The following is a 25,727-nucleotide window of genomic DNA, read 5'->3' as shown; positions in this document are numbered from 1 at the left end:
CCGCGGCGCAGGAACTACCGAGTCGAAGGGAGCGCCCGGCGGAGGAGGGCGCCCGGAGCCTCGGCCGGGGCACGGGGGCCGACCCCATCAGGTGAGAGCCGAGCGCACCTTTGGGTCTGGGGCCGCAGGGCTACAGTTTTCCCTGTGCCAGGGGGAGAACGGAGGCCGAGGATGGAGCGGCCACGACAGGGGGGTCCCTGTGATGTCAGATCTGCTTCCCTGGGGCCCATCCCACAATCCCTGGCCCTGCTGAGGGTCTTGAGGTCACCAGTACAGGAGGAACCTCAAGCCCTGACCTCAGAGGGGTGGTAGGTGGAGGGGACCAGGAGAAGCAGCGAGTGCGGCCAGAAGCTGACATTCCCTGTGCATAGGGGAAGAAGGGCCCCCAGGTTTCCAGCCTGGGGCCTCAGGGAGTGGCAGGGCAGGAGGGGATCAAGGCCATGAACAGAGTGGACAGGTCGAGGCCAGTGAGTGAACGTGAGGGGACAGTGTCTTGAGAGCCTCAGCCTCCTACCCAGGCCCTGCTCCTTGGACCGCAGGACCTCTGGCTAAACGGGACCATACCCTGGGCCAGGTCGTGGGCAGGACCTCAGGTCAGCTGCTCTCAGGCACAGAGGGAAGAGGGTGGCCCACTGGCTTCCCAAGCTGTAGACTGGCCAGCCCAGACCTTTCCCAGAGCCCCAGGCTGGCATCCTGGGGTGGGGGGCAGCATCTTCCCAGGGGGCCTGGTGCTGGGGTCGTCCTTTGAGGCTCAAGGACTTTCACCAGCTGGAGAAAAGCGGGCAGCAGAAGAACTTTTGGAAAGAAATCCTGGCCAGAAATTTCATGAATCTCTTCCCTGAGGCTCCTCTGCATGGCTTCACCTCCTTGGGTTCCTCAGTGTGTGGTCACTCTTCACACGTGGGCATCTGGTAGCCCAGGCAACTTCTCCCGAGGCCCACCACTCCCTGCCACCCTCTTTGACAAAGGGTGACACCCCTCACCGCCCCGGCCGGGGTGGGTGGTTCCAGATGCAATGTGGAGGGTGAATCGTGACCACCCACAGGGGCTGATAGACAAAAGCAGTGGCCGGAAGCTGCACCTGCCGCGGTGACTGATGTGGGGGGAACGTTCCAGGGCCCTTGCTCTGCACACTGCACATGGCAGGTGAGCCTGGTTCTGCCCACACAAGAACCCACACTGTCTCAGGCAAGGCGCTCACTCAACTGAATGAGTCGTAAAACACCTAGGGCTGCAGGAAGGGCTCGGTCTTAGGGAATAAGTCCAGGAAGGGAGAAGGGAGCACAGGCGGGGGGCCAGCGACGCCTTGACCCAAGGTGGACAGAAGTAGCCGAGATGGCCCACACAGTCTTCTGGCTCTACTCGCAGAGATGATTCCAGGGTCTGGGGCCAGGTACAGGCACCTGGGTCTTCAAGAAGCAATGCCAGCTGAGGCTGGTGCAGGTGGGCCCCCTCCTCTGTGGCCTGGGGGTAACACCAAAGATGGGCAGGGTCCTAGGGAGACCAGCCCACAAGGGACCGTCCAGAGCAACAGGCCGGGCACCCCTTTTGGAGAGAGTGGAGTTGAGCATGGAGGGAAGAGGGGATTTGAATGAAGACCAAGCATTTGCATTGGAGGGACCCAGAGGGCCCCCGGTGTTGGTCACCACATGGCTGTCTTCCCCCATCAGCCGGGCCAGGATGGCTGAAAGGACCTAAGGGCCAGGGTCCAGACTGACAGCCCCACCGCCTCTGCGCTGCTCACTCTGAGCCCTGTGGCCTTGGCCCAGCCTGTCCCAGGTCCCTCGGGCACCGAGACCTGACCAGGAGGCCGACTCGACTCTCTTGCAGGCGCCGTCTGGGGCCACATGCCACCCTCGTGCCCAGATGTTTGACCCACGGTGGGAAAAGGCAGCTGCCTCCTGGTGAGGGGGTTTGGTGGGCACAGGGGTGGGGGGTGTGCCCGAGACCCTGGTCCTGAAGGCCCCAGGCTCAGAGACCATCGGTGGAGGACAACACGAGGCCCGAGGCAGAGCTGGCTGCTACTCCCAGTGGCAGAGGAGCAAATGGGACCTGGAGGCAGCGCCCCAGGCTTGCAGCCTCCATGGGGCTCCAGAGGGGCAGGCTAGCGCCGGCACCCCCCCAGAACCCTGAAGGATGGGCAGAGGCTCCGGGAGGGCGGCCTGCCCAGGCTACAGCGCGAGTCCAGGCCAAGGGAGGGACCGTAAGGGCCCAGGCAGGCTCTGGCTTCATTGTCGGGCCTTCTCTGGGCCAGAGAGAGGCTTGGGGGGCTTGCTGTGTGCACAGACCTGTCAGCGGCTCTGCAGGGTCTCAGCTGGGCTGTGGATCAGAGGAGAAGCAGAGGCTGACCGGCTTTGCTCTCTGCCTGCACCCAGGAGGTTGGGTGTGAATGGACCAGGCCCGGGACGGAGCCCACGGGTCTCGGCCGAGCACTGCCAGCATCCAGGTTCGGGAGCTGAGCTCGCAGGGCCTGCACAACCCCCAGCCTCAGAGCAAGGCCCCAGGCCGCAGTGGGCACGGCCACAGCGAGCAGCTGGCGGAGGAGTGCCTGTTGCCCGCCAGGCTGGTGAGTGCGGGGCTGGGCTCGGCTGGCTACCAGATGCCCTCGGCCCCCAGGGCCCCTGCTCCCCCCGGGGGCCAACCCCAGGTGCCTGGGGACACAGAAGTCCCTCGGCATTCAGGCCAGAAGGGCCCAAGCCAGGCCCTTCCACGGATTTGTTGTGCGTGGGGCTCCAGGGACCCTGAACCAGATAGAAGGGCCTTCGTCCTTGTGGAAACAGGGTGACAGGCCCCCGGAGCACGCAGCACGCAGACTTCACAAGCTGCGAGCAGAGGCGGGCAGCAGGCATCTGGGGGCTGCTCCGGCGGGGTGGCTCGGTGCCCTACTGATCCAGCTGTGGAAGCCTTTCTCCCAAACCTGGGGTGCTTATGGCAGTGCTTATGCTTATCCCCCCCCCACCCTGAGGCCCCGCAGGCTCTGCAGACCCTCTGACTGCAGGCTCCCGCCTGGCGACCCCAGGGTGCAGCCCTGCACTCCTGGCAGTGGGGCCCTTCCCTTCCTGGCCACACCCCTCACCCGCCCACCGTTGGCCATGCTGAGGTCTCGGTGCAGTCCAGTGGCCCTCCACCCCTACACATGCCTGCACCCATGTGAGAGGCACACGGGAGGGGACCCTTGGCGACCCTGGGGTGACGCAACCACCAAGAGTCCGCAGAAGGAAGCCTGGGTGCCCCAGGACCCCACCCACCTTTCCGACCAACTTGAAGGGCTCACACTGTCTGGTCACTGCTGGTGGATGGGACATTCCCGCGGGCCCCTCCCCAGCCCCCATGGCCCCCGTGTGCCTGCCCTCCAGCCGGGCCTGCAGCACAGCAGTGCCCAAGGTCTGGGTCCAGCATGGACCCGTCATGTCAGGTCAGCTGCCGTACCAGCCCCTACGCTGGGCGGGCGCCTTGACCAGGGCCACCCCGCCCACGCTGGAACCTGCCCGTCCTCCACCCAGCTTCTGGCTGGGGAGACTCACTGCCTGTGTGAGAGAAGCCCGGACTCCTGGTCTCTGATGACCACGGTCAACCTCGGTCCAGGCCGTGGCCCTCGGCGGGCGTGCTTCCTAGCACACTTGTATCCAGTGCCAACCATGCAAAGCCACTCCACTGGCAGCTGCTGCAGCATTTCTGTCTCTGCAGACTCAATCACTGGAACCGGGGGTCTCAGGCCTTGGTCCTCCTAGCACCACCCAAGGGCAGCAAGTGCCTGGCAACCGGTTTCTCCCCGAGGCCGAATCTCATGGGGTCTTTCTAACTCCACGCCTTTCTTCATTTTTCTTGTCACTGATTTGAGTTGAGAAGCCGTTGTATTTTTCGAGCCACAGGTCTCAGAACGCCTGGGCTCTCCCCATTCCAGCTGAAGTTTGCCTCCTGCAGGGCCTCATCAAACGCAGTGAGCCGTGGCCGGTTCATTCTCCCCACATCTTGCTGGGCACCTCTCTACCCACCACCAGAAGTTCACTCTGTGTGTCTTCTGCCAGCCAGGTTTCCACTGGAAACTTTTTACCAAAAAATTGCATTATCACATGACCTGTGTCTCCATCTCTCCAGTTTTAGTAACACTTATGTTACTAAATATGTTACTCATGTTAGTAATCCCTCACCCCCAGCCCTGCCACCAGTGCCCAATCCACGTCGTTCTGTTTTTGCTATGGCAGCTATTGGAGCTTCATCTAGGTCTCCAAGTTCTGTATGAGTCAGCTATTGCTGTAGTGACGCCGTGTAACAAACAGTTCCCAAACTCAGCAGCTTACAGTATAAGTGTACTGTCCCCGGGTGTGAGGGAGGCTAGGGCTTGGCCGTGCTCAGTGGGGCGGGGCTCAGGCCCCGAGCTGCACTGGGGCTGTTCCGTGCGTCTCATTAGGATGAAGCCTCCCCCCGGGCAGGCCCTGCTCTGGCAATGGCCCCACCAGCCACACAGGGTCACAGCCTCCACTCTTGTTACATCACACTTATGGGCCAGCCAGAGCTGACTGTGGCTGGAGTTGACGTGGGTGAGGCAGGGAAATGCCCGCACCTGCTCCAGCCTTGTAGCCAAAAGCAGGAGTTTCACTGGGAGGGTGGGATGGAGGGCGTGTGACTGCGGTCTAGGTTCCAGGGCTGACGCCCCTGACCCCTGCAGCAGGCCCTGGCCCAGGTTGATGACCTCCGACTGGTGAGCATGCTGGAGATGTGTGTCAACACCCGTGAGAGCAGCCTGGGGAGCCTCGGTGAGAGCCCCTCCCCACACACACCCACCACCATCCCGGCCAGGCTGCACTTGGAGGGTCTGTCTGCTCGGACCCTGCCCTGGTCATTGGATGCCCCCTCTGCACGGCCCGCCCTGCACACCTCTCTCTGGGAACTGAGGACAGAGACTGTGTCGGCGTCCTGTTCTCTGAGGCAGCCCTGACTCAGAGCCTCCTCCCGGGGCCCGAGGGTCCCCTGCTCTGGAGCCCAGGGTGTGAGCCAATGGAGGTTCTGGCCTGGCTATGCCTGCAGGGCCCAGGGGCCAGTCGAGGGAGTGGCCTGGGGGCAAGACCCACGCTCGGTGCATGGATGCCAGCTGGGACTCCTCCCGCCAGAGTCCAGTGCTTCCATGGCCTCCTGTGTGGCCCTGCCCACTCAAGGCGCCCTGTACACCCTGGCCTGCCTCGTTCGAGCAGAGCCTCAGGCGTCAGCATGTGGCCCCAAGGCCGCCCTAGGCCTCAGCAGCTAGAGGCAGCAGGGACCAGGGCGCTGGTGCCACCGAAGGGTGGCAGAGCCGGCACTGACCTCTCTCCCTGTGCCCCACAGGGCTGCACCTGCCCAACCTCAGCCAGCTGAAGCTGAACGGCAGCTGCCTGGGTTCCCTGAGGTGAGTGCCCCGGTGGTCTCGGCCTGGGGGCCCCCGGGCATCCTGCTGTCTCTGGCTCTAACGCCCAGCCCTGGTCCTGCTGAGGCTGACGCAGTCTGCCTGGAGCCTGCGGGCTGGCTTGGGCTGCTCACCGCAGGTTGTGCGGTCCCCAGAAGAGCCCACCGACCTTTGGCAAAGAAACCCCCGTCCATGAGGCTGGACAGTGCATTGCCATCTGGCTTCAGGATTTGGGGCACTCCCACACCCTCACCACCAGCCGGGCCTCGGGCCCCACGTGAAACACAGGAGCATCTTGATAACTAGTTTAAAAGACAAAGTGCAAAATGAAGGACATAGTAAGATTTTTACTTACTTGGTCGGGCTGGAAAGGACGATGCTGAAGTAATATCAGAGTTTATTTGCGATTTTGAGCAAACGGAGTGTTTTATGCAGCTAGACAGCTGTCCTGAGGCAGCAGGAGGCCAGCTGCAAATCTAGAAAGTTCTCCCGATGTTTTAAATGGGCTCTGAGTGTCCAGTTATTTTCAGGGGAGAAAATGAAGTAACTCGTGAGCAACTGTCTATTTATACTGCTGGTTATTTATATAAGGCTCCCCTCTGGCTCAGCTGGTAAAGAATCCTCCTGTGATACAGGAGACCTGGGTTCCATCCCTGGGTTGGGTCAATCCTCTGGAGAAGGGAATGGCTACCCACTCCAGTATTCTGGCCTGGAGAATTCCATGGACTGTACTGAGTCCATGCAAAGAGTCGGACACGACTCAGCAACTTTCACTTTCACTTCACCTTCAGCCATATTATGACAAAGACATCAATCCTGTAAGTTAACAGAGACAAAAAAATCATACTTTCTCCGTCATTAAGGCTTACACATTAGCTCAAAGAACAATAAAAATATATAGAAAATATATGAAGAATGGAAACTATAAAGAGAAGTGGAAGATATGGAATTAAATACGATGTACCATTTGTAACGAAACAAAATATTTGATTTCAAGCAAAAAAAAAACACTAGAAAAGTCAATTCCAGGAAAAATTGCATCATAAATTTTATGTAAAAATGCGTTCTGTTCCTTAATAACAATAGTACAAAATGCAGGAAATCTTTGTTATCAAATCCCGAAACTTGGCCAAAAAGTTTGCAGATCTCCATGGTGTGACAGTGAGCTAGTATCTGTGAAAGGGACCCGACTCAACATGACGGTCCAAGGGGGCAGTGTTCCAGCTTAGCCGACACGGATGGCCGAGACTCTAAAGCCTCAGCGGTGTTACGGGGCTGGGAAGCGTCTCTTGTGTGATGACTGTCACTTCATCCAAAGCTAAGGGGGAATTCAGCCCCTGAAGGTGTCCTGACATGAGGACTGGTGGGGCCGACTTCTGGGCCAGCCAGCACCCGGCACGTCCTTCCTTCGCCAGGACTGCTGGGTGGGGAACCCCAGTGACACAACTAACTTGGGGACTATCGCGGTGACCAAAGGGACGGTCTTCACTACCCCTTGACCATGGGTGTGTCCCCTTATGCCGACTGTTCAGTGAGTCCTGCCCTCTCCTTGTCTATTTCTGTGGGCTGTTTGTGTAGCCTGGGTGCACTGGAGACTTTGCGACTCTCCACCCTGCCTCCCCTACCAACTCAAGCAGAGACCCTTCATTCTGACTTTCTACCCATCAGCTCCGGCTGGTGCTAGGGGAGTTTTTCAGGAGGTTCGCCCACCTCTTCCCCTCCAAGGCCTTGGAGACAGTCTTCTCTTCTATTCATTTGTGGTCTCACTTTTTACTTTGGGGCCTTTAATCCTTCTTATCTCCCGTTTGCCCCCACTCCTGCTGTAAGATGGGGACCCAGTTCCACTCTGCAGCGCCCGGCGGGTCCGTGTTCCCCAGGCCACATGGGCACGCTGGGGAGGTGAGAGCTCAGTCTTCACGGCGTGGCTCTGTGCTTCTGTGCTGCGACACGTGACCCTCATCAGAGTTTTCCTTTCTCCAAGCTGACCTAGCTGTTCCTGGACACTTATTCTTGCCTTTGAGTTTTACAATCAGTTTGTTGAGTTTCACACATCCTAATCCTTCGGGATTTTTTTGGGGGGGAGTGGAGAATTTTTAAAAGTCACATGTTCAGTTGATTTTTAAGTTGCATACATCCACGAAAATGGTATAGCTCTCCATATTCATGTGCGCGTTTATGTTTTTAATAGACTCTTTATTTTTTAAATTGGAGTATAATTGCTTTACACTGTTATGTTAGTTTCTGCTGTACAACAATGTGAGTCAGTTTTTTTGTATACACATGCGTGCATGCTAAGTCATCTCAGTCGTGCCCAGCTCTTTGTGTTCCCATGGACCAGAGCCTAGCAGACTCCTCTGTCCATGAGATTCTCCAGGCAAGAACACTGGAGCGGGTGCCATGCCTTCCTCCAGGGGAAACTTCCTGATCCAGGTATCAAACCTGTGTCTCCTGCGTGCAGCCCTGCATTGCAGGCAGCTTCTTTGCCACTGAGCCACCAGGGAAGGCCCTGTATGCACATACCTCCTCGCTTTTCAGTTGCCCACTGAAGGGATAAATGCTTTCTCACTGCTTAGGCCAACTGGACACAGGTTTCTGTAACTTGCAGCTGAAAGCATTCCAACTGATAAACTTTAAAGAAGATGTTTGAAGGCTATTTCTGCCTCATCAGAGCATCACAAACTAGGCAACTTGAACAGCAGAAATTGACTCAGGTCCGGGGGTCACGAGTCAAGATGAAGGTGTGTCTCCTGGGGCAGAAGGAGAACCTGGCTTGCTCTTTGCTCCTGGGGGCTTGCTGGCCATCTTTGGCGTTCCTCACCCCAGTCCCTGCCTTCACCTTGTATAGCCTTCTTCTCCTAGTGTCAGGATCCAAATTTCCCCTTTTTAAAAGGACACCAGTCGTATTGGATCAGGGCCCACCTCATCTCCACTGGGGCTTCCGGGTGGTGCTGGTAGTAAAGAACCCACCCGCCAAGGCAGGAGACATTAGAGATGCAGGTTTCATCCCTTGGTCAGGAAAATCCCCTGGAGGAGGGCATGGCACCCCAATTCAGTATTCTTGCCTGGAGAATCCCATGGACAGAGGAGCCCCCTGGCTACAGTCCATGGAGTTGCAAAGAGCTGGACACCACTGAAGCAACTTAGCACATGTGCACACATCTCTACTAATGCTATCTGCAGAGACCCAATTTTCACATCAGGCACCTTCTGAGGTCCTGAGGGTCAGGATTCAGCACATGGATTTGCAGGGATGCAGTTCATCCCACAACAGGAAATGTGCCCTTCTGTGCCATCAGCTGGTAAGAACGAGAAGGTTCCCAGCATTCTTCCTGTGTTTCTTTGGCCAGAATTGTGCGACGTGTGCACTCTCTTACACTAGCCACTCGAGGGGATGGAACTGTGATTGCAGCGGGCTAACCAGGACCCCCACCTGTGCACCCCACTGCCGCCTGGGACAGGGCAGGACACCAGCCTCTTCTGAAGGCTGGGCTCCCTGAAACCAGAACTGAATTACTTCCCACATATTCATAGTGTTTTGATAAAATCCTGGATGAGGCCCTGTCTCTGTGGTATTCTGTTTGGTCATTGCAAATTTAGAAAAACACTGTGCTGATTTGGGATAGATTTTTCTAACCAATAAAACAATTGATTTTCATAAACGGGTCTGTTACCTCTGGTAACACTGTACCTTTGTTTTGTATTTAAACATTATTGCCAAAGTCTCCTGTTAGTTCAGATAATTTGTTAATTCAGTTGGGTTTCTATATTGATGGTCACATTATCAGCAAGTTGCGAGCACTGCCTTTCACTTTAATCTTCCTGCTTCTCTTTCTTGTCTTCTTGCTTTGGCCAGGACCTACTAGCCAACATGATGTTAAACAGTGGCAATCACAGTAGCAGGGGTCCTTGGTTTGTTCCTGATCTTAACGGATATGTGTCTGGGTTCTTCTGCATCTGTTGACATGATAATAAAGTGATATTTCTCCTTTAGTCTGATTGTGTACTGGATTCCATCGACAGATTTTGTAATTCATCCTTACATTCCTGCAGTAACACTACTTGATGAGCTATTTTTAAATCTGTAGCATTAAAATATTTGCTTCACAATTTTCACATCTGTCTTTGTGAGTAATAGCCCATTGATGGTCCAATCTGTACTTTTCTGGTCCTGGAATCGAGGACTGACTCAGACCCACGCTTCTACTGTTCTTTTCAATTGCCTAATTTTTCTTTAGAAAAACTTCTGTATAAGAAATTATTGTAGAAGACATTGACTATTCCATAATAGAATGCACTTTAAAACTGATCCAAATCCGGGGACTTGGCAGGGGCGGAGAGGAGGGAGGGCGTTAGTGACGGTCTAATTTCCTTAGTAGTTTTTAATCTACTTTTCTTTACTTTTTTAAAAAAGCATGTATTTATTTGGCTGCATTGGGTGGCACGTGGGATCTTTGTTGCCTCATGTGGGATTTTTCGTTGCAGCGTGTCGGTTCTGTAGTTGGGGCGTGTGGGCTCAGTACTGGTGGTGTGTGGCCTTAGCTGATGTGAAGCAGGTGGGACCTGACTTTCTGGCGCAGGGGTTGAACCCATGTCTCCTGCACTGCAAGGCAGATTCCTAACCGCTGGACTGCCAGGGAATGCCCTAGTTTTCTGTCTTTCGATACCAGGTCTCTGGGTTTTCAAGAATATTGGTGTATAGGTGGTTCTTAATGGTCTTTTGCTATTTTAAATTGCTCTCAAGACCATAATTATTCCTCTTTTTAAGTCCCATACATTAATTTGCATGGTCCCTCTGTTTATCCTTGATCAGTCTTGCCAAAGGGTTGTCTGTAAGTTTTTAAAGAGTCAGCCTTGGGCTGTGTTTATCTTCTCTGATTTTTCTGGTTATTACTAGTATTATTCTGATACCTTTAACAATTTTTAAACATTGACTAACTTATTTATGGCTGCCCTGGGCCTCCCTTGCTGTGTGCAGGCTTGCTCTGGTTGGCACGAGCAGGAGCTCCTCTCTAGGTGCGCAGGCCTGCTCATCGTGGTGGCTCCTTGGTGCCCAGCACAGGCTCCTGGGCACGTGGGCTCCGGGAGGTGCGGCACGCAGGCCGCAGGCTCAGCGGCTGCAGGCAGTGCCAAGGGGAATGAGCTGTCCAGGCGCCTTCAGGGGACGTTCTGAGAGGCACAGAAGAACACATGGCCTCTTGCACCCTCAAAACAAAAACAGCATTCGACTTATGAGAGAACAGCTAAGGGCGCTTAGGAATTAAATGTGTGATGCTAACAGCAACGTGGGAAGACAACGGGACCTCCCAGAAAGCAGAGGAAAGGGGCAGGCTTGGAAACGGGAGAGAGAGGGGCTGATGACGAGGCCACACGGGCGAGGCCGAGCTCCAGACGTGAGAGTAGAGGACATTAGGAGAGAAAGCAGACGAGTGCATCCCAGGAGCCGATGGAGAGCCCTGGTCTGCCCACCCGCGGGGCAGCGGCCACCATGAGGGAGGTGGCACAGACCAGTCCCAGCGGGGAGGGGTTTTCCTGCAGGCACATCTGGGCTGGGGAGGGGCTGCAGGGGGGAAATCATCCGCAAGAAAGGCCTGGGGAGAGCGGGAGGGAGGGCCCCCGCTGGCCCCGCTGGGGAGGCCAGGTCCACCACAGTGGGCAGCTGCCATCTAGCACAAGGGCGACCTGCAGCCAGGCCTGGGCCCTCCAGCGGCTGCAGCCAGGAGGGAAGGCAGGCAGCCGGGCGCTCTGGAGCTCCTCCTCGGCCCGGAGGCCGCACAAGCCGGTCCCAGCGGCCCCCGCGTCTGGAGACAGCAGATGTGGGTGGCGGCGGGCACAAGGCAGGGCACAGGGCCTGTGCAGTCACCGATACAGCCCCCCACCCCGGGACAGCACTGACCAGCGCCTCACCCCAGGACAGCACTGACCAGCGCCCTGCCCTCTGCAGGGACCTGGGCACCTCCCTCAGCCACCTGCAGGTGCTCTGGCTGGCTCGCTGCAGCCTGGCCGACCTGGATGGCATCAGCTCCTTTCCTGCCCTGAAGGTGGGCCTGCCCTGCCCTGTCGGGGGTGGGGGGGCGGACAGGGGGCAGGAGGTGGGTGCGGCCCTGATGAGCACCCCCTCCCCTGCCGTGCCCCCCAGGAACTCTACCTCTCCTACAACAACATCTGGGACCTGAGCCCGCTGTGCCTGCTGGAGCAGCTGGAGGTGCTGGACCTAGAAGGCAACTGCGTGGAGGACCTGGGGCAGCTGCGTTATCTGCAGCTGTGCCCGCAGCTGGCCACACTCACCCTGGAGGGCAACCCACTCTGCCTGCGGCCAGGCTCTGGCCCAACCCACCAGGTGCACACCAGCAGGCGGGAGGCAATCTGTGCTGCCAGCTCCTCGGCCGGCCAGGGAACTGCTCTGCCCACCTGAATGGGCCGGATGGCAGCAGATCCCGGGGGACCCGCCCAGGGCACGTCGGGGCCTCCTCACCAGGAGCTCCTCCTCATATTGCTGGGGGCCCGGTGGCCGCCTCCACGTCCCCCTAGATTCCAAAGGGCCACACATACCCGGGCCAGGCCCTGGCTCATGTGTGCTCCCAGGAGAGGTCTGTGCACACGCCATGTGGAGCGCAGTCTCCACGTGGAGTCATGTGCGCACACCCTGCAGGCCCCGTTCAGAGATGCCCCTATGCTGGGGGCTGCGCCACCTCGGCCAGAGCTCCCTCCGCCCGCCCGGCTGCTTCCACCGCCCACGGGGCTAAGCTCCAAACTCAGGGCAGCCCTGCAGGCCAGAGGGCAGCCCTGGACCCTGGCAGTGAGCCCGGAGAGTGTGATCATGCGTGGGCAACAGCCCAGGGTCCCAGCAGTCCCTCAGGTTCCAGAGTGACCCAGGCGGGCCTGGCCCCAGCAAATCCCGGCTCCCCAGCCCCGCCCACAGCGGGGCTGGGGGAGCAGCTCAGGCCCAAGCTGGCCTGACGGGTCCCCTGGACTCAGGCCCGCCCCCACCCGCAGGTGCCCCAGGGCTACAACTACAGGGCAGAGGTCAGGAAGCTCATCCCCCAGCTGCAGGTCCTGGACGAGCTGCCTGCCGCGCACACGGGCCTGCCGGCCTCTCAGAAGCTGGACCAGGACTGGCTGCTGGTGAAGGAGGCTATCAAGGAGGGCTGCACCCTAGACAGCCTGCTCCCCAGGCCGGGTACACGCAGCCACGTCCAGGCGCCTCGGGCTGGGGCCACCCCGCCCCGCCTGCGGATCTCACCTGAGAGCCCCAGGAGGGGCTGCACCCCGGTCCCGCCCGCAGGCTGCCTCCTGTGTCCCTTCTCAGACCTGACCCCTTGTCCCCAGAGTCCTGCACACACACAACCCCAGGCCAGGACACCCTCCCTGGGAGCAGCCTTGGTGCAGGCCTCCCCTACCATCCACAGAGGGAAGGGAGAAACCTGCCATCCCGTGACTCGGGGCCTCAGGCACACTGACGCAGGGTGGTGGGCTCCGTGGACGGGGTTCAGCTCGGGGGACTCCTGGCTGATCAACTGGCGTGCGCCTTGGTGACCTCTGATTTTGACCCTCGGGCAGATCAAACCCACGGCTCCCCCATGTGGAGACTGAGCCCTGAGCTGTGCCTGCCTGAGACCCAGCCCTGGGCCCCCAGGCGCGGGCCTCTCTCCCTGCTGGTTCCCGGGATGCCCCTGCCTGAAGGCCTCCTTCCCAAGGGCCCGGCCCCAGAGGATGGCACCAGCAACCTCACCCACGGTAGGTGATCCGCCTCAGTGTGAAGCTGCCCTGAAGCCCTGAGGCCCCAAACCAGGCCCAGCCACACCCTCTTCTCCAGGCGCCGGCCGGGTCCTCTGTGGGAACCCCACCAAAGGCCTGCGGGAGCGTCGGCACGGGTGCCAGGTACAGCCTGCCCCCACGGCGGGCAGCACCCAGCCCCCAGCCCCGGCAGGCCGTGCCCTGAGCCAGTCCTCTCCCTTCCCAGGCTGGGGTGCACCCAGAGAAGCTGCCCTCTCCCAGGCTGGAAGAACTGGCCCCCAGGGCCTCCGCCTCGGAGCCTGACCCTGCCGACGATCATGACCTCCTGGCCTGGGCCGGGCTTCAGGCTTTGAGGGAGCTGCGCCTGCGGTGGGTGCCACCTGCCCCACACCCCAGCCCTGCCACCCTATGTGCTCTGACCAGGGCGGGGTAGGGGGGCCTTGTGGCTGGGACCTGCCTTGGCTGAGTGGTTGCTGGTCCCCGGGTGGCTGGAGGGTCGGGTCACGGGAGCCCAAGGCTGCCCCAAGTCACACTCCTCTGGGATCTGCTCCAAAGGAGGAGCAGGCTGCAACCTCCCCTGCCCACACCCCAGCCCCCTTCCCAGTAGGTGCCCAGAGTCCTGGGAGGAGGGGGCCGCAGGCCCCTGGGGCCCACAGAGGGGCCCTGAAGAGCAAGAGGACGAGGCTGGGCCCAAGCCTCACCGCAGCCCCCCAAGCCTGGCCCCAGGTAGCCTGCCTGACAGAGCCAGCACCGCAGAGCAGCACCGGGCTGAGGCGGGAGGGGCAGGGAGGGCCTCTCCTGGGGGTGGGGGCTCAAGTTCCCCTCCCCTGAGCCCAGGGGCCAGGCAGCCGGGTCAGCTGGCTGAAAGAGGGAGAGGGCAGGCCCTCCCGACAAGGGCGGTGCATGCGGAGCCAGAGGGGCCCTGAATGAGAGTGGGTGGCCCGGGGAGGGGCCAGGGCCAACACGTGGGGCAGACCAGCAGAGGTTCCCCGGAGCACAGCGCAAGCCCAGCGAAGGGAACAAGGCCCCCAGGTGGGTGGGCAGGAGACCACGGTGAGGGGTGGCGGGTGGCAGCTACTGCCTTTCCTCTGCAGACAGGGCCTGTCCTGGGCTGGGGCAGAACTAAGCCAGGCAAGACCCTCCCTCAGGGACACTGGCTCGAGTGACCGTGGCTGAGCAGAGCCAACGCGTGGGCTGTGAGGCAGAGAGAAGGGGCGAGGGGGGCTTCCTGGAGGAAAGGTTTGAACCGACTTGCAGAACAACTGGGCAGGCAAACCCGGGCATTTGTAAGCAGGGGCTGCAAGGTCGGCTGAACGACCCTGCGGAGCGGGGGGTGTCGGTGGGGGGGGCACCAAAGAAGCCAGGACGGAGCAGGGACAGGGCCGAAGCTCCGCACTGGCTGTGCTGCTGCTGTGCCTGGGGGAGGGGCTGGGGAAGGCGGGCCTGAGACAGCCAGGACCTCACCACCTGGTTGAGGCCGGAGAGGAGAGAGCGAGGGAGCGCGGGCAGGCAGCCTGCAGGAGTGGCTGGAGGAGCGACAGCCAGTGAGGGACAGAGAGGTGCTAGGACCTCCTACTCCAGTCAGTGTCCAGGAGGGCACTGGGCGATCACGAACACACCCACCCAGCCTGCCCTCGGGTGGGTGCCAGGGCTTCGCTGCCCGAGGGAGGTTTGGGAATGACCCCGGCACCACCTGCCTGTGAGCAGACACTACGGCCCTGCTGTGGGGCCCGGCCCCGGTGGCCCTGTCTGACCTGCTGTCTTTCTTCCTTTCCCAGAGTCTTCCAGGACCTCGGGGTACAACCTGATCCCCTGTCCCCCCAAGTCCTTCAAGCCAGACCGGGGCCGCAACTCCTGGGGGTCCACAGATCTGCAGTTCCGGGGGCGTAGGCTCAGAACCCTAGGTAGTTTGGGGCCTGGCCTGGGTCAGGGGCTGGCTCCAGTGACTGCTCTGAGAGCCCGAGAAGTGACCTCAGGCCCCAGTCCTCAAGCAGAGGGATGTCCAGGCCCAAAGCCAGCCCCAGACTCAGCAGCCAGACCCCCAGCCTCCGGGGCATGCCGCACCTGACACTGACCACCCCAGCCCGACCCCACCCTCATGTACACCCCTCCCCACTGCCAGGCCGGCCTGGCGGGTGGCCAAGGGCCCCAGGGCAATCGTGGAAAGCCCAGCTACACTCCGGCCTCATAGAATCCAGAGCACCTGGGCGAGCATGCTGGGCAGGGGAGAAGTGGGCCTGGTACAGGAGAGGACCCTCTTGGTGGAGGGAAGTCAGGAGCTGGGACCACCAAGAGGGAAAGAGGTAGAGTCCAGGAGAGAATGCACAAGTCCCCACCACTGGCCCTGCCGCCCACCTATTCCGTGAGACCTGGCCTTCCCTGAGGAGCAGGCCTGAGAGAAAGCAGGTTGGGCCCCGGCCAAAGTGGGTGGAACTGGGCCCTGGCCAGTCCTTGGCCAGCCCTCCAGCCACCCAGGGCTCTAAGCCACCCTTGGGCTGCTGCGATCCCAAGTAGAAGCACTTGCCGTCGGCCAACCCTGGTGGACCGGTGGGGTTCCCTGCGTGGGGATGGGACGACAGCTCCCTCCTCCCGGAAACCAAAGGAATCATTTTCGACTCTCAGGTGTACAGAAATGCGGTTTACTTGGTAGGCGGCGTTCAATAAATTATGCAGCCGGCACCGTCTGCCTCCCGTGCTTTCTTCCTGCCCCACCGCCACAGTCGTGGAGACTTGAGGGCGCAGGCCGCCAGGCCCGGCCCTACAGCGGCCAGCGAGTGTCCACGGTGATGGGCGGGCAGCTGAGGAAGCGGAAGCCGAACCTGCTCTCAGCCGTGCTCTGCACCGACAGCGCCACCATTGGACAGCCGCAGTCCACCCTCTTCCGGCACACCTGGGGGGGCGGAGCCCGAGAGGCCGCTGGACGGGAAGGGACGGGGCCTGGCAGGGGGCGGGGGTCTGATGATGGGCGTGGCCTAGTGAAAGGGGCGGGGGTAAGAGGGCGTGGCCTGATGGTGGGGCGGGGTCTGAGGGTGGGCGGGTCCTGGTGGAGGGGCGGGGCCTGAGGGTGGGGCGTAGTCTGAGGGCAGGGCCTGGTGGAGAGGCAGGGTCTGAGGGTGGGGCGGGGCCTGAGGGTAGGCGGGGCCTGAGGGCAGGCGGGGCCTGAGGGTGAGGCCAGGGACCCGGTGGAGGGGAGGGGTCTGAGGGCAGGAGGGGCCTAAGGGCGGGGGATCCTGGTGGAGGAGCCTGAGGGCGGGGCCTGGTGGAGGGGCGGGGTCTGTGGACGTGGTCTTAGGGCGGGGCGGGGCGGGGCACTCACCCGGATTTTGTGGTCCTTCCTACCCTGGCAGTCCTGGAGGCCCACCCCGACCTCTGCTGGGAAGAGGATGGGTGGGGTCGGCCGGGCGCCCCCTCCTTGCCGGCCGCCCCTCCTCCACGTTCCTCCCAGCTGCGCACTCAGCACTCACCGGGGATGGGGATGGAGGGCAAGAGCTCTGGGTGGGTCTGGGCCACGTCCTCGGGCCATACTGGCGCCTCCCGCTGGCGGAGGAGCTTGATGGTACTCAAGCGGGGCAATTGGACCCTTGGCCTGGCGAGGGAGGGGTCGTGAGAGACAGCCTGCCAGCGGGAAGGGGTGGTCCCGGGGCAGACGCGGCCTGGGGAGGTGGAAGACCTGAGGGGAGGCCAGAACAGGCGGAAGGGTGGGACCTGGGGAGGTGGGGGGCAGTCCTAGCAGGGAGTCTGGGGTCTTTGCCAAGTCCTGGGCGGCTAACCCTAACCCTGGGGAGGAAGCAGGCACTGAAGGACCCGCGGTCCCCACCCCGGCCTCCGGCGCCCAGCCCGGGCCTCCCGCACCCGACCCTTGCGCGGGGGTCGAGGCTGGGGCTGATGCTCCGCAAGGTCAGCTTCGGGCCGGGCCTCTGAAAGTGGGAAACAGTCGATGGACAAGTCGGTGTTGTCTGCGAAGATCCTGGACACTGGGGTCACGCAGTGTGGGGACTGGTGCTCGCTGAGGACCTACGAGGCCGTGGGAAACACGGAAGTCACCCCTACTCCACAAAGCCGGCCCGTCCCCCCACCCGCGCTGGGACCTGCTCTGACCTCGCCTTGGGGGTTCAGGAGGAGGGTCACACAGCTTCGGCTGGAGTAGAAGTGGACGGGCTCCCGGCCCAAGGAGGAGAGCTGCTGCCGCCTGGTACTGCAGGGCCCCTCACCCCACACCTGGGAAGAGCCGGGGGGTGAGGGGCACCGGGTGAAGGGCTGGCCGCTGGAGGGCTGGGCCTCAAGGGGCGCGGGGAGCGGGGCTCACCGTGATGTGGTGCCGCGGAGGCAGCAGGGTGCTGGGTGGGAAGCGGTACATGCACACGGGGAAGTCGAGCACCAGCTGCTGCAGCACGAAGCCGCCCAGGTCCACCGTCTCCTCCAGCGACTGGTTGAGGATGCGCACGAACCTCTGGCGGCGGCTAACGGCCATGATCTTCAGGCAGGAGCCCGAGGGGCTGGGGCTGGAGTGCAGGCAGGGGCTCTGTGCCAAGTCAGTGGGGTCCCTTCCGCCACAGTCCCTCTAGGAGACCTGACCCTGCAGTCCCAGCTGGGTCCCCTCCTCACCTTGGACAGCGCCTGGAATGCCAGAGATGGGAATCCACCCCAGACTCAGGCTCCGGGCCATTCTTGCCCTGTTCGTCTGAGTGGGTTTTCTGGAGATGCACGGAGAGGCGGGCTGCCTGGGAGGGGACCCCCAATTTGGAGGGTCCAGGGTCCACCGAGGACATCTCCTGTGAGGCTGGACCTGGCCCGCAGTGCCCTGAAGGTCCGTGTGGGAGAGGAGCAGCACTAGGGATCAGATCTGAGCAGGAGGGATAGTGGGCCCCCGCACCTGGGAGAAGCAGAGAAATACCGTGCAGTACTTGGTGGGGGGTGGGGCGGCCAGTGGATTCACGCCAGAGCACAAAGGCAGCGGCAGGAGTCCTCCAAGCCCACCCTAACCCCCAGGGACAGGGTTGGAGAGGCCCCCACGGCCTCACACTGGGCAACCGTGAAAGCCAGGAGGTTAGGGGGATGTCCTTCGGGGCTTGGGGCAGAGATCACAGTCCTGCAGGCGTGGGAAGGGGAAGAAACCAGGAGAGACCCGCCCCGCTCCACCTTCGAATGTTGCCTGACTGTCCCTGCAGAGGCTCTGTGCCCGCGCCTCCACCTGCTTGGCAGTGTGGCTAGGCACTTGGGGAGGGTCCCCTGTTACTTTATGCACGCGATTATGCGCCGCCAGCTGGCTGTTGCTGGACTCGGAGTCGGCACCCCCAGAGCTGCTGGTGCCCGCCAAGGGCAGGGAGCTCCACTCGACACTCTTGAGATTGTGCTCTTGGTGCCTACAGCACAGCTCTGAGCTCCACTGATCAGGCGGTGAGGCTGTTGGGAGCTGCGAGGTCCGGGGGTGCCTGCAGGTCATGACCAACTTGCTGCCCAGACCTCTGGCTCCTGGACACCAGCTCTGCCCCCATCTGACCTCCATCAGATGGGGACAGGGCCCACCAAGTTGTGGCCCCAGTCCCTAGGACCCCACCTGAGCAAAGGGCTCATGGGTAGACAGAAATGACCCCAGAACGATTTCCCTTCATCCCTGACTGCAAGCTGCAGGTCAGAGAACTGACGCTTGGAAAGTTTAAATGACCTGTCCCCAGACACTAAAGGATGGAACTGGACTTTGGTTCATCCCAGCCAAGGCAGGCCCTCCCCTCTTCTACCTCCCCCTGGGGAGTCCCCATCCAGTGCAGTTACTTTTGATCTGAGCTGGACTCGAGGTTGGTGAAGAGGTTGGGGTACCGGTGTGCAATGCTGTTCCAGTCCACATCCTCCAGCCGGAAACCCTGGCCAGGGAACAACAGGCAGGTGACCTGACGCTCCTGCAGGACTGCAGATCCAAGAACATACCTGGAGGGCCTCATTTACCTCCCCAGCAGTGGGGGCCTGATCATTCTCAGAGAAGTCACTGAGGTCCATCAGGGTCTCTGCCGTCACCACCTGCAAAGGGGACAGGAGGCCAGCAGGCAGGGGCTGGGGCGGGGAGCACAGCCCTCTGCCCAAGGCCACTCTGCCCTCCAGCCTCCCCAGCACCTGAGGCACACACTTGCTGAGAGCCAGGTGGGAGGGACCACAGGCTTGGTTGCTCGTCCCTGGTCCAGGAGGCAGGCCTCCAGGGAGGCCAAGGCCCCTGAGTGGAAGCACCAGTCTGAAGGGGGCAGCCAGCTGACCAAGGAGGGTGGGCTGGGGGGCCACCCATAGCCAGGCTCACCTCCACGCTGCCCGTGGAAGACCGCAGCACGCGGCCCACCCAGGAGGAGCGGGCCAGCTGCAGGAGGCAGGACTTCTGGAAGGCCTGCAGCTCGGCTTCCAGCTGCCGCAGCGCGTCCTCAGCCTGCTGCAGCCTCTCCTCCAGACGCTTCTTCTCCTGCTCGGGTGGGTCAGCAGTGGGCGGGGCCTTTCGACCCCTATCCTGGCCCGCCCCACCCTGGCTTGGCCTCACCCCCCGCCCCGCCCCCGTCCCTGATCCCTCTTGCCCTTCACCAGTTGGGCCTTTTCCTTCTGTGCTTTCAACTCCAACGTCAGCTTTTGGACCTGGTTTTGCAGGAACTTATCCTTACTTCTTGAGCTCCTAGGGAAGGGGTAGTCTCAGCAGCTCCACTTCTGGGTCCGCAGCCTCTTCACTCATTAGGGTGCCCCGGCCAGGCAGGCGGGTCAGGCCCTGAAGACGTCTGGGTCGGAGGCCGGGTCTAGGCTGGGTTCAACACCCATCAACATGCTTGGGAGCTAGGGTCTGGGTGGTTTACAGTGTATTAACTTCTTTAGGGTTAGGGCAGAGAAGGCAGTGACACCCCGCTCCAGTACTCTTGCCTGGAGAATCCCATGGACAGGAGCCTGGTAGGCTGCAGTCCATGGGGTCGCTAAGAGTCGGGCACGACTGAAGCGACTTAGCAGCAGCAGCAGCAGCAGCAGCAGGGTTAGGGCAGGGGATCAGAGCCAGGTAAGGACTGGGGCTAGAGGCATAGGTCAGGGTCAGGGCAGGGGTCAGGCTTGGTGGTTGACGTTGGAATCAGACATAAACCCCAGGTTAAGGACGGGCCGGGGACTGAGTGGGTGGGGGACCAGTGCACACCACTGACCTCTCGGCTGGAAGCCCAGCCACCTCCTGTAGGATACGGCAGTGTCGGGCTTCACGCTGATTCTGGATGGCCCACCGCAGGGCCTGGATCTCCAACTCCCTCTGCCCCCAGAGCAGCCGCAGGGTGCGGGGGTCCAGGGACTCCAAGGCCGACCTGAAACACCAGCCCCCCTCGCTGCTTGGTCACCGTCTGGCTGGCCTGACCCGAGCAGCTGACCACACCCCTCCCCTCCTTACTGCAGGTTGATGGAGGAGACCATCCTGGTGGAGCTGGGCTTGGCATTCTGAGGGTGTGTGGAAGCCACAGGGTCTGCAGCGGCGCCCACTGGAGGCCCCATGTGGCCACTCACTGGTTCTCGGTCCACCAGAGACGCGAGAGCCTCTTCCTCAGCGTCTTCAGCCTCCTGACAAGACTTGGGGGCCATTCTTGATGTTGCTGGGGGCGCGTAGAGGAAGGGTGCTGGGGCTTCACCGGGTCTGGTGTGTGCACCCTGCAGGGCTCTCCGTACACAGCCAACCTTGTGTATGATGCCCCCAGACGGCCCTGCTGGTTCACGGGGTGTCGCTCTCCAAGAGGGGGTGCGCGTGTGTATGTGTGTGTGAGTGTGCGTGTGTGTCTGCCCCACTGAATGGCACACTACTAGTCACCTGAGTGTCTACACCTGCGCGTTTCTGAGCAGACCAAGGCAGCAGGCCACCCCACCCCTGGCACAATGTCCTTGGGTGCTCAGCCATTCCCTGTCATCTCTTCTCTGTCACCCTTGCCTCCAGGACCTGAGTGCCTGTCCCCCAGCCTAGAGCACGGGTCCCCAAAGGTGCTGGTCTTTCACTGGTGCGGTCTCTGTCCCCTCAGAGCCGGGGTCCTCCCCAACACTCACCTGAGGCCTGAGGTCCAAGCAGGCCTGGGGAGAGAAAGGAGCTACAGGGTTGCCATGGATACCAGCAGCCAGAGGGGAGGGGCTGTTTGTTACCAGGAGCCTCCAGGGAGACCCAGACCAGGGCCCCAGGTGAACCCTGGCCCCGTCCTTGTCCAGCCTGAAGGAGAAGCTGTGAGGGGCTGACCGACAGCCCAGCTAACCTCAGCAGACCCAGGAGACACAGAGTGACCCACAGGGCCTGCCACCATCACCCGCTCAGCTCAACAGCCCCAACCAACCCTGGGGAGGCTCCCGTGGGCCCTCCCTGGCTGACCATGGCAGTCGGTGGGTGTTGGGGGGCACTGCTGCTCTGTGAGTGTGTCCACAGGCCAGAAGGACGGCGGTGCTAAGCATGTGACCTCACTGGGGCCCAGCTGTCTGGGGAAAGGGAAGAGAGGGAGGGGTGAGCCCTGAGGACCTGGGCCAGCGGCTTGCTGAACTCTGGCCCCAGGGGGCCCCTTCCATGCCCTCCCCCGCCCCTTTGCCATACTGACTGCTGTGCCTTTAGCTCCTAAGCCCCAGTACAGAAGCCTCCCTCCCGGGGTTCACCCACAGCACTGGAGTGACTGTGAGGAGCTTTGGGACACATAATGACAACGATAGTATCTAACTGAACGCAGAGTTCCAGAGAAGAGCAAGGAGAGGTCAGAAGACCTTCTTAAATGAACCTGCAAAGAAATAGTGGAGAATAATAGAGTGGGAAAGATCACATATCTCTTCAAGAAAATTGGAGATGCCAGGGGAACATTTCATGTGAAGATGTTCGTGATAAATGACGGAAACAGTAAGGACATAACAGAAGCAGAAGAGACTAAGAAGAGGTGGCAAGAAAACACAGAAGTACTATACAAAAAAAGATCTTAATGACCTGGATACCCACGATGGTGTGATCACTCACCTAGAGCCAGACATCCTAGAGTGTGAGTCAAGTGGGCCTTAGGAAGCATCACTATGAACAAAGCTAGTGGAGTTGATGGAATTCCAGCTGAGCTATTTAAAAATTTTAAAAGATGATGCTGTTAAAGTGGTGTACTCAATATGCTAGCAAATTTGGAAAACTCAGCAGTGGCCACAGGACTAGAAAAGATCAGTTTTCATTCCAATCCCAAAGAAGAGCAATGCCAAAAATCTTCAAACTACCACACAATTGCACTCTTTTCACATGCTAGCAAGGTCATACTCAAAATTCTTCAAGCTAGGCTTCAATAGTATGTGAATTGAGAACTGATGTTCAAGCTGGATTTAGAAAAAGCAGAGGAACCAGGGATCAAATTACCAATATCCATTGGATCATAGAAAAAGCAAGAGAACTCCAGAAAAACATTTACTTCTGCTTCACTGACTATGCTAAAGCCTTTGACTGTGTGGATCACAAAAAACTCTGGAAAATTCTTCAAGAGATGGGAATACCAGACCACCTTACCTGTCTCCTGAGAAATCTGTATGCAGGTCAAGAAGCAACAGTTAGACCCAGACATGGAATAACGGGCTGGTCCCAAATTGGGAAAGGACACATCAAGGCTGTATTTTGTCACCCTGTTTATTTAACTTCTATGCAGAGCACATCATGTGAAATGCTGGGCTGGAGGAGTCACAGGCTGAAATCAAAATTGCTGGGAGAAATTTCAACAACCTCAGATATAGAGAAGGAGAAGGCAATGGCACCCTACTCCAGTACTCTTGCCTGGTAAATCCCATGGACGGAGGAGCCTGGTGGGCTGCAGTCCATGGGGTCTCGAAGAGTCGGACACGACTGAGCAACTTCACTTTCACTTTTCATGCATTGGAGAAGGAAATGGCAACCCACTCCAGTGTTCTTGCCTGGAGAATCCCAGGGACAGGGGAGCCTGCTAGGTTGCCGTCTATGGGGTTGCACAGAGTTGGACACGACTGAAGCGACTTAGCAGCAGCAGCAGCAGCAGCAGATACACAGATGATACCGCTCTAATGGCAGAAAGCAGAGACAAACTAAAGAGCCTCTTGATAGCGTGAAAGAGGAGAGTGAAAGTGCTGCTTTGAAACTCAACATCCAAAAAACTAAGATCAGGCATCCAGTCTCATCACTTCATGGCAAATAGAAGGGGGAAAATGTAGAACCAGTGACAGGTTTTACTGTCTTGGGCTCCAAAATCACTGTGGATGGTGACAGTAGCCATGAAATTAAAAGTTTGTTGTGTGGATCACAACAAACTGTGGAAAATTCTTCAAGAGATGGGAATACCAGACCACCTTACTTCCTCCTGAGAAATCTGTATGCAGGTCAAGAAGCAACAGTTAGAACCAGACATGGAACGGACTGGTTTCAAATTGGCAAGGGAGTACTTCAAGGCTGTATATTGTCACCCTGCTTATTTAGCTTATATGCAGAGTACATCATGTGAAATGCCAGGCTGGCTGAAGCACAAGCTGAAATCAAGATTGTCAGGAGAAATATCAATAACGTCATATATGCAGATAACATTACTCTTATGGCTGAAATCGAAGAAGAACTAAAGAGCCTCTTGATGAAAGTGTAAGAGGAGAGTGAAAAAGCTGGCTTAAAATTCAATATTAAAAAAACTAAGACCATGGCATCCAGTCCTATAACTTCATGGCAAATAGATGGGGAAACAATGGAAACAATGAGAGACTTTATTTTCTTAGGTTCCAAAATCACTGCAAAGGTGACTGCAGCCATGAAAGTAAAAGACACTTGCTCCCTGGAAGAAAAGCTATGACCAACCTAGACAGTATATTAAAAAGCAGAGACATTACTTTGCCAACAAACGTCCTTCTAGTCAGTTATGGTTTTTCTAGTAGTCATGTATGGATGTGAGAGTTGGACTATAAAGAAAGCTGAGCGCTGGAGAATTGATGTTTTTGAACTGTGGTGTTGGAGAAGACTTTTGAGAGTTCCTTGGACTGCAAGGAGATCCAACCAGTCAATCCTAAAGGAAAACAGTCCTGAATGTTCATTGGAAGGACTGATGCTGAAGCTGAAGCTCCAATACTTTGGCCACCTGATGCAAAGAGTTGACTCATTGGAAAAAACCTGATGCTGGGAAAGATTGAGGGCAGGAGAAGGGGACGACAGAGGATGACATGGTAGGATGGCACCACCGACTCAATGGACGTGAATTTGAGCAAGCTCCGCGAGTTGGTGAGGGACAGGGAAGCCTGGTGTGCTGCAGTCCATGGGGTCGCAAAGAGTTGGACACAACAGAGCGACTGAACTGAACTGAACTGATGGTTTTTCCAGTAGTTATGTGTGGATGTGAGAGTTGAACCATGAAGTATGCTGAGAGCCTTCAGCTGAGCAGAAGAATTGATGCTTTCAATGTTTTGTGCTAGAGAAGAAAGTATATTAATCCTGAATATTCCCTGGAAAGACTGATGCTCAAGCTGAAGTTCCAATACTTTGGCCACCTGATGCGAAGAGCCAACTCGTTGGAAAAGGCCCTGGTTCTGGGACAAATTGAAAGCAAAAGGAGAAGGGGGTGACAGAGGATGAGGTGGTTGGATGGCATCACCAACTCTATGGACATGAGTTTGAACAAAGTTGGGGGAATAGTGGAGGGCAGAGGAGCCTGGCATACTACAGTCTATGGGGTCAGAAAGAGTCGGATGTGACTTAGGGGCTGAACAATACCGAATAGCTCCCTTGCCCCTGGACCTGGACAAAAGTGAGCCCCAGACCTGACCCGTAAGACCATGCCCTCTGCTTTTTGCCCCACCTTCATTCCCTCACCATGCATTCATTCAGACTTTCAACTTTTGCTCCTGCAGGGCTTGTAGTGGGCAGGAGGGAGAAACCCCCGCTCTGGGCCAGTCTGACTTGGGCAGTGCAGGTTCTAGGCGTCCTTGCTGCTGATCCACACAGACAGCACTGAGACTATGAGGGACTCCGGCTGCCTCGCCGGCCTGGGGTCTCCGGGCAGAATAGCAGGACTCGCCTGGCGGAGGAGTGTGTTTACAGCTCGGGCCAGCCTTGGGCCCCACTGAGCCTCAGACAAAGAGCCCAAGGCCTTTGTCCCAGTCAACCTCTTGGCGGCCCCCTCCCCCATCAGGATTGTCAGCCTGGCAGCAGCCGGAGAGGACCAGCGGCCAACCAGCTCCACTCCCTCCCGTCTTGAGCCCCCGGACTCCCGCGCGTCCCATCACGTCCCAGGCGAGGGGAGGGGCGATGTCAGCCCCGTTGCCCTCCTGGGTGCAAGCCAGGCTCGCGGGGTCCCGGGCCGGCGCCCGGTCCCTTAGGCGGGAGACTCATCAGACGGGACGGCTTCTGCCAAAGTCAGCCAGGAAACGCGGCCAGGCACCTGCCCCACGCGCCGCCTGCGCCACGGAAGGCAGCGCTCTTCCGCGCGGTGAGCGGGTTCGGGGCGCGCGTGGACCCGGGCGCTCTCGGCCCCCCGCGCCGCCGAGCCCCGCCCACACCTGGGCGCCGCCGGGGGCGGGGCGGGCGGGGAGCCAATGGGGAGGCCCAGGGGAAAGGCTCTGCGTAGGTGACTAATGGGCGTAGGCGCGGAGTGGGCGGGGCGCGCGGTGCAGCCAATGGGGGCGAGAG

The 25,727-nt window shown here is 59.3% G+C and overlaps 2 protein-coding genes across 17 annotated transcripts; one reads left to right on the top strand and one right to left on the bottom strand.

The window, feature by feature from the left end:
- On the top strand, window positions 1–15,793 carry LRRC56 (leucine rich repeat containing 56). 6 transcript variants are annotated; one of them, XR_009493397.1, is made up of 15 exons: window positions 4–91; window positions 1,046–1,146; window positions 1,831–1,904; window positions 2,376–2,566; window positions 4,670–4,757; window positions 5,323–5,383; window positions 11,322–11,418; window positions 11,517–11,717; window positions 12,374–12,557; window positions 12,938–13,114; window positions 13,194–13,258; window positions 13,341–13,483; window positions 13,707–13,840; window positions 14,209–14,353; window positions 14,893–14,977. XR_009493397.1 is itself a non-coding variant. In XM_059883189.1 (14 exons), the coding sequence occupies exons 4-14, from the start codon at window positions 2,390–2,392 to the stop codon at window positions 15,180–15,182; spliced, it is 1,614 nt and encodes a 537-aa protein (XP_059739172.1). In that variant the 5' UTR covers window positions 4–91; window positions 1,046–1,146; window positions 1,831–1,904; window positions 2,376–2,389; the 3' UTR covers window positions 15,183–15,793. The 6 variants fall into 6 exon arrangements, 5 of the variants coding, with proteins under 5 accessions (XP_005227459.2, XP_059739172.1, XP_024843389.1 ...); XM_059883189.1 differs by lacking the exon at window positions 14,209–14,353 and having other exon boundaries at window positions 4,673–4,757; window positions 14,893–15,793; XM_024987621.2 differs by lacking the exon at window positions 14,209–14,353 and having other exon boundaries at window positions 14,893–15,793.
- On the bottom strand, window positions 15,470–25,595 carry LMNTD2 (lamin tail domain containing 2). Of its 11 annotated transcripts, XM_059883172.1 has the most exons (15): window positions 21,146–25,595; window positions 20,505–20,703; window positions 20,269–20,421; window positions 19,673–19,760; window positions 19,401–19,556; window positions 19,058–19,129; window positions 18,887–18,975; window positions 18,254–18,546; window positions 17,720–17,987; window positions 17,421–17,616; window positions 17,213–17,332; window positions 16,932–17,128; window positions 16,579–16,700; window positions 16,431–16,486; window positions 15,470–16,051 (listed from the first exon to the last, which is right to left on the bottom strand). In XM_059883172.1, the coding sequence occupies exons 2-15, from the start codon at window positions 20,690–20,692 to the stop codon at window positions 15,470–15,472; spliced, it is 2,580 nt and encodes an 859-aa protein (XP_059739155.1). In that variant the 5' UTR covers window positions 20,693–20,703; window positions 21,146–25,595. The 11 variants fall into 11 exon arrangements, with proteins under 11 accessions (XP_059739155.1, XP_059739156.1, XP_059739157.1 ...); XM_059883173.1 differs by having other exon boundaries at window positions 16,431–16,483; window positions 20,505–25,595; XM_059883174.1 differs by having other exon boundaries at window positions 15,733–16,004; window positions 20,505–25,595.
- Window positions 25,596–25,727: the final 132 nt, after the last annotated feature.

The sequence above is a fragment of the Bos taurus genome, chromosome 29 (genome assembly GCF_002263795.3).
Source record: "Bos taurus isolate L1 Dominette 01449 registration number 42190680 breed Hereford chromosome 29, ARS-UCD2.0, whole genome shotgun sequence".
In the NCBI taxonomy this organism is placed as follows: domain Eukaryota; kingdom Metazoa; phylum Chordata; class Mammalia; order Artiodactyla; family Bovidae; genus Bos; species Bos taurus.
This window is presented reverse-complemented; position numbering and strand designations above follow the sequence as displayed.